The 7704-nt window shown below is 44.1% G+C and overlaps 1 protein-coding gene across 1 annotated transcript; it reads right to left on the bottom strand.

Annotated features, from left to right (window-relative positions):
* Positions 1-1037: 1037 nt before the first annotated feature.
* LOC121764299 lies at positions 1038-4292 on the bottom strand. The gene has a single exon (XM_042160344.1). It carries the CDS (start codon positions 4290-4292, stop codon positions 1038-1040), a length of 3255 nt encoding a protein of 1084 aa, XP_042016278.1.
* Between the last annotated feature and the right edge of the window lie 3412 nt (positions 4293-7704).

Raw genomic sequence — 7704 nt, forward strand, 5'->3', positions numbered from 1 at the left:
ATCAGCCACATTGAAAGTAGCCGACACATTATACTTACCCCGCAGGTCCACTTTATAAGCATTATCATTTATGCGCTTCAGAATTCGAAAAGGACCATCTGCCCGTGGCTGTAACTTGTCCCAACGTCCCCCTGGAAAACATTCCTTCCTTCGATGAATCCATACTAGATCGCCTTCTTCAAAAATCACCCTCTTTCGCCTCTTATCAGCCCGCAACTTATAGCCATTATTCCGTTGGATAATGTGAAGTCGTACCTGCTCATGCAAGTCCTTAATCTGTTGTGCCTGCTCCTCTGCATCACCACTGAATTGCGTCGTTGTAGGGAGAGGTACCAAATCCAATGGGGTAATCGGGTTTCGACCATACACAATCTGAAACGGACTCTTCCCTGTGGTTCTGTTATGTGACTGATTATAGGCAAATTCTGCTTGTGCCAACACCAAGTCCCACTTCCATGGATTGTCCCCAATCAAACTACGAAGCAGATTCCCCAGACTTCGATTAACAACTTCTGTTTGACCATCCGTCTATGGATGGTGTGAGCTACTAAACTGAAGCTGCGACCCCAGTCGTCTCCATAACGTGCGCCAAAAGTGACTCACAAACTTCACGTCTCGGTCAGAAGTCAGAGACTTGGGAACTCCATGTAGCTTCACGATCTCCCTAAAATACAATTGTGCAACCTGACTTGCGTCGAATGTCTTTTTGCAAGGAACAAAATGCGCCATCTTCGAGAATCGATCCACAACAACCATAATTGAGTCCTTCTGCCGCTGTGTACGTGCTACACGAAATCCAAACTGACATCCTCCCAAGGTGCAAAAGGAACAGGCAGAGGCGTGTACAAACCCGCATTGCTGTGACGGGTTTTTGCTATGTGGCACGTCCTACATCTCTCCACAAATCGAGCCACATCCTGCTCCATTCGAGGCCAATAATAATTAAGAGCAAGTAAGGCAACAGTTTTGTCCTTGCCAAAATGACCAGCCAGGCCGCCCCCATGCGCCTCCGAGATGATGGTTGCTCGCAACGAGCATTATGGAATACATAATCTGTTTCCCTTAAACAAGAACTTCTCGTGTGTCACGAACTGCTGGAAACTCCTGTCAGCACATCTTACCCATATATCACGAAAATCTGGTTCGTCACAATACAAGTCACTAAAAGTGTCAAATCCCACGACCCGAGCTTGCATGGTAGACAATAGGGAGTGTCGTCGACTCAAAGCATCTGCTACCCTATTTTGCGTTCCTGCCTTGTGCTTGATCACAAAATAGAACAACTGAATGAATTCAACCCACTTGGCATGTCGAAAATTCAGCTTATGCTGACCTTGTATGTACTTCAATGCTTCGTGGTCAGAAAATAACACAAATTCCTTGGACAAGAGATAATGCTGCCAATGATCCAAAGTGCGAATAATAGCATAAAATTCTTTGTCATAAGTAGAGTACCTTTGTCGTGCATCACATAACTTCTCACTAAAAAAGGCAATCGGCCTCTGATTCTGACTCAACACCCCACCAATTCCCACGTTGGAAGCGTCGCAATGAACCTCAAACACATCATCAAAATTGGGTAAAACTAAGACAGGGGCTTGGGTCACCTTTAATTTTAACAGTTGGAATGCGGCGTCCGCCTCACTACTCCACACGAACTTGCCCACTTTAAGGCACTCGGTGATCGGAGCAATAATGCTACTGAAATCCCGAATGAAGCGCTGGTAAAATGAAGCCAGCCCTTGGAAACTCCGAATATCATGAATGCTAGTCGGTGTCGGCCAACTAGTGATAGCATCTATCTTGCCCGCATCCATCCTTATTCCCTCCCTGGTGACTACATAACCCAAAAACGTCACCTCTTCCGTAAGAAAATGGCACTTCTTCGCGTTAGCATACAGCTTTTGCTCACGCAGCACGATAAAAATCTGCTTCAAGTGCTCCAGGTGTTGTGCTACTGAGCGACTAAAAACCAGAATGTTATCGAAGTAAACCACCACAAACTTGCCAATAAAAGGTCGAAAAACCTGGTTCATGAGCCGCATAAACGTGCTTGGTGCATTCGACAGGCCGAATGGCATAACCATCCACTCATACAGCCCGTCGCGCGTCTTGAATGCTGTCTTCCACTCATCGCCCGGTCTTAGGCGAATCTGATGATAACCACTACGTAAGTCAATTTTAGAGAAGACCTGCGCACCCTGAAGCTGATCCAACAAGTCATCAAACCGTGGAATGGGAAATCTGTATTTGATAGTGATCTTGTTGATCGCTCTACTATCCATGCACATCCTCATTGATCCATCTGCTTTCGGCACCATTAAAGCCGGGACAGCACACGGACTCATGCTCTCTCGAATGACGCCTTTCTCCAACAACTCCAACACCTGTTTCTGCAACTCTTCGTGCTCCTTTGGCCGCAAACGATACGCAGCCTTGTTAGGGATAGAGGAACCTGGAATCAAATCAATACAGTGTTGTATATCTCGCATAGGAGGTAAACCAGGCGGAATGGCTGCCGGTAACACATCCTCATACAATTTCACAAGCGGCTGCACTTCTTTGGGGATACTCATACCCGCGCCGTTACTCTCGACCACGACTAACATGTAGCATGTTGGTGCCTCCGACGCCGCTGTCACGAAATTTGACCTCGTCAACAAGTTACTATTCTCGTTGGCAGTTTTGTTCACAACAGGGTCACACTTCGTATCCGGACAAGGACACAGGGTGATAGTAGCACCATCTTTCTTGAATGTATAAGTATTCTTAAACCCATCATGCTTGACCTTGCGATCAAATTGCCAAGGACGACCAAGCAAAATATGACATGCATCCATAGGAATTACATCACACCATACCTCATCTTCATATCGCGTCCCAATGGAAAATTGAACTAGACATCGCTTGCTGACCTTCAACTCACTACCTTTGATCAACCATGATAGCTTGTAGGGTTGTGGATGAGCAACCGTCTTTAACCCCAACTTTTCCACCATGATCGAGGAAACCACGTTCTCACAACTGCCTCCATCAATAATGACGTGACAAACCTTTCCTTTTGTCGTACACTTGGTCTGAAAAACATTGTGACGTAGCCATAGCTCATCCTCTGCAGCTTTCACATTCAACACACGCCGAACTACCAAGGCAGCCCCTTGGTCCGCATACACCAACTCGGCACTCCCATCTGACAGTTCGCTCTCGTCGTATGTTTTGTCATACGTAGGAATACCCTCGTCACCCACTAACGTGATCATCTGTCGATTGGGGCAATCAGCTTGTATATGCCCAAAGCCTTGACACTTAAAACAGCGCACTGGTGGTCTCGACCGCTGCCCGGTTTCCATCGGTTTAGCAGCTGGATGTCTCGCTGCCGGAGTGGATGATTTGTTTTGCCCCGCGGTACTGCCACTGCTACGAAAAGGTGTCGCATCTTTCCCTGACCAGCGACTAACTGCCTTCTTCCTCGTCAACTGTTTCTCGACTTTCGAGGCGAGCCTGCACACGTCGTCATAATTCCAATATTGTTGTAGCTGCACAACATCTGCAATTTCAGGCCGGAGTGCCCCAAAATATCGAGCAATCGTCTGTTCCTCCTCTTCATCAACATCGTAACGCTTCTTCAGACGATCAAACTCATTCGTGAAATCCTCTACAGACTTATCTCCTTGCTTACATCCGTGATATTCAATAAAAGCCTCCTGCCTAAAATGAGCCGGAAGAAACTTGCGACGCAACAATTTCTTCATCTTTTCCCACGATTGAATTTTCCCTTTTCGCTCCCTTGATCGCTGCTTCTTCGTGTGTTCCCACCATATTAAAGCATGTTTCTTCAGCTTAATTGCGACCAATTTCACCTTATTGCTATCACTGACGTGTTTAATATCAAACACCCGCTCAACCGTATTCAGCCAATCGATGAATTCGTCAGGAAGGGCTCGACCTTCAAATTCCGGAATGTCAACCCTCATGCCGATATCTCGTGCTGGATCAGGTCCATATTCACCGCCGCCGCCTCGCCGGCCGTCCAGATGAGCGAACGGATTGACGTCGTCGACGTCGTTATTTGTAGATACATCAGTATCTGAATTGTCCTCTGTCGAGTTCTCCACCTCCACCTTCTCCAGACGTTCCAGACGCTCCTGGAGAGCGCGAAGTTGCTGTCGCAGTTCATCGTTCTCGACGTCACGCAGATCTCGTCGTCGGTTCCCGTCATCAACAAGGGTTTCCTCTCCACGACCCCTTCCGCCACGACCGCCACGACCACGTCCACGAGCACATTCGGCCATGGATTATCAACCTGGTGATGTGATACCACTTGATGACAATCGACCACGAGAAAGAAACAACCAAAAGATAATTTCAAGAAAACCAAATTTTCGAGAAAAATCCTCAATATTCAATCTCAAAAAGCTGCGCTCAAAACACATGTTCACGCTATTTATAATGCTTAGAAAACCCTAGAAACTCAAAAGGAAATAATATGTAAAATAGGAAATTAAAATTCAAACCCTAAAAACAGTAAATTGCCATTTTGACCCCCTAAACAATGTCAGATGGCCAAAATCCATCGTCCATCATCGCGACGGTGTAGCGATGAGTTCGATTTCTAAGCCCGTTTCGCAAGCACCGTGCGAATTTCATGTCATTCTGACACAGGACATTTCCGGCTCGTTCCTTGCTTGACTGCATCAGCATCCACAACCGTGCTCTTGCCAGCGAGCACGGTTGTGGGCCCGGCCCCACTTTTTCTGTCTGCTCTTTTGCAAGAGCACAACACCCACAGCTGTACTCTTCAGCAAGGACGAGCACAATTCAATTTAAAATTCAATTAAACAAAAATATTTCCATAATATGAAAATTCATTAAAAAAATGAAATAACATTACAAATGACAAATAAATTTAAAAAGACATAATTAAAATCCTAAAATTAAAAAATACATAATTAAAATCCTAAAATTAAAAAAATCACTACTCGTTGCCGAATTTCGCCCACATGTGTTTGATTAGGTCTTCTTGTAGCTCAATGTGGGTTTGGGTATCGCGCATTGTGTGCCTTGTCTAGATCCTCTGGCCCACCGTCGTATGCACACCTCGGCGTGGGGAGACCTCGCGGTTGAGCTTCCGGCTTCATCCTCGTCGTAGAAGCTAGCCGCCCTCAGTCCTTCGTCGGCTATAATCATGGTGTGTAAGATAATACACGTGAACATGATGTCGGCGATATTATTCACGTACCACAGCCGAGCCGGGGCCTTCACAATGTTGAATCGGGCTTGAAGGACCCCGAAGGCTCTTTCGACGTCTTTCCGCGCGGACTCTTGACGCTACGCAAAAAGAACCATCTCGGGTCGTGCGGGTTGCTGAGCGTCTTCACGAAAGTCGACCACCTTGGGTAGATACCATCGGCGAGATAGTAACCCATGTGGTATGTATTTCCGTTGATGGTGAAGTCGATCGCCGGTGCTACACCATTCATCACATCATTGAAGAGTGGTGAAGAATAGAGCACGTTCAAGTCGTTGTTGGATCCGGCAACGCCGAAATATGCATGTCAAATCCATAGGAGGTAGTCGGCGACCGCCTCAAGGATAAGTGTTGGGCCGCCGCCTTTGTGACCGCTTAAGTGTTGCCCCCTCCAAGCAGTCGGGCAATTCTTCCACCTCCAATGCATGCAGTCAATGCTGCCAAGCATTCCGGGAAAGCCATGGACTGATTCGTGAAAACGAAGCAACCTTTGGCAATCATCGGTGGTGGGTACCCGAAGGAATTCATCACCGAAGGCTGAACGAACGCCATAGCAAAAGAATTTTAGACAAAGGATTCTAGTGGACTCACCGATATGCAAATACTCGTCGAAGAGGTCGGTCGTTTGCCCAGTAGCGAGTTGTCGGATGGCACACGTACACTTCTGCAATGGCGTGATACTTTGCCGGCCGGTTGCATCTGGACCTGTTTGGAAGAATTCAACACGTGCAGACAATGTGTTGACAATTCGCATAAACAAGTGTTTTGACATGCGAAAACGGCGCCTGAAGTAATCTGCCGGAAACCGCGGCTGGTCTGCAAAATAGTCGGCAACGAGCCTTTCGTGGGCTCCCTCCCGGTCACGATGGATGTAGCGGCGAGTTGATCTAGTTCGTTGAGGAGGAGGAGCGGGGGTATTCGCCGTGACATATGCTTCGTAAGCGGCACGTTGTTGTTCGTAGTATTCTTGTTCTTCGCGCTCCGCTTCCGCCATAAGATGGGTGAAATCCGTCTGAGGTTTTGAGTGAGAGATGAAGGTGTAGATAGTTTGTATGAGAATTATGAATGAGAGATTATTTGAAGTAATAAATGGATGATGAATGTGTGTATTTATAGATGATTTGGGGGGAAAATAAAATTTAAAAAAAATTCAAAAAAACGGGCAAAAAACAACCATATTTTTTAGATTTGGAATTTTTTTTATCGATTTTTAAAATTAAATACCGAATTTTTAATAAAAAAATTCAAAGGCAACGGCTATGCCGTTGCCCAATCGCTGCTCGCCTGCTCGCTGGCACGGACGTGCTCGATGCAACGAGCTGCGCCATGCCAGCGGCGGTGGGTCTCGTTCTTGCCAGCGGCACGGACGGACGGACTCCGTCCGTCCATCGTTGTGCATGCTCTAAAGTAAGAGAGAGAGAGAGAGAGAAAAAAAGTTGTAAAAGTAGAGTTAGTGGATTGTAGTGTCTATGTCCTAAAATAGAAAGATTCTAAAGTTTCTATTTTTAATGAACGTCCCAAAATGGAAATATAAGTTATTTTTAACGAAGGGAGTATAATTTTTGTAAGAAATTTAGAATTTAAATATAATGATTAATAATATGCAGTATATGATTTTACAGATTAAACGAACTAAATTGATTTAGAATTAATAATAACTTGATTACCCTCAACTCTCATTTTTCATACAATCTCGATTGATCGAATTGATATATATGATCATTACCCAACCTATTGTACTTACAATTACACAATGTACTAAATGGAGTACGTAATATTCAGACACAATAAAGTCCTTGGTATAATAAAATTGAATTTTCATTTTCTTTTTTGGTTGTGATAAGAAATATCAAATGAATTGAATTGTTATTTATTGGTGGAATTTCATTACTATGTTTGATAGCTACAAATAATATAAAAATTAAATGAAATGAAATCCTCATATATGCTCATTCTAGCAAACGAAATAAAATGAAATATGAATAATTAAGTAGGTTGATTCATCAAAAAAATTATTCGTTCAAAAATATTTGGAATCATAATACAGAGCAAATTCCGTGTATAATACAAGGCAAATTCAATATATTTTCCCTTATTTGAATGTGTGGATTTGGTTCATTACGTAGTTTTCAATTTTGCAATATCGGTATTGGGTTGAGATTGAAGCTTATTGGCATAGTACAACAAAGAGCGATAAACTTCATAGTTGCATATGTTAATTTGTCCTTGTTCCTATAAATTATAGGCTTTTTTTTAATTTTTATAATTGTTTTTTGAATTTGTTAATTTGTCCTTGTACCAAAAATTGAAAAAAAAGCAAAGTGAACAATATTTCGTGGATGGACCGAAATGGTAAAAGTGGACTAACATTTCACAGATGGAAGGAGATGGAAGGAGTAGTAAAACTAATTGAACGTGATCTGGGTATTATTAGGGTTGGAACGGTATGGTAGACC

This window comes from Salvia splendens, chromosome 14 (assembly GCF_004379255.2).
Source record: "Salvia splendens isolate huo1 chromosome 14, SspV2, whole genome shotgun sequence".
In the NCBI taxonomy this organism is placed as follows: Eukaryota; Viridiplantae; Streptophyta; class Magnoliopsida; order Lamiales; family Lamiaceae; genus Salvia; species Salvia splendens.

What these genes read in the sequence shown, in the direction of transcription:
- LOC121764299 (XM_042160344.1), bottom strand. Translation starts at nt 4,292, where the DNA reads ATGGCCGAATGTGCTCGTGGACGTGGTCGTGGCGGTCGTGGCGGAAGG.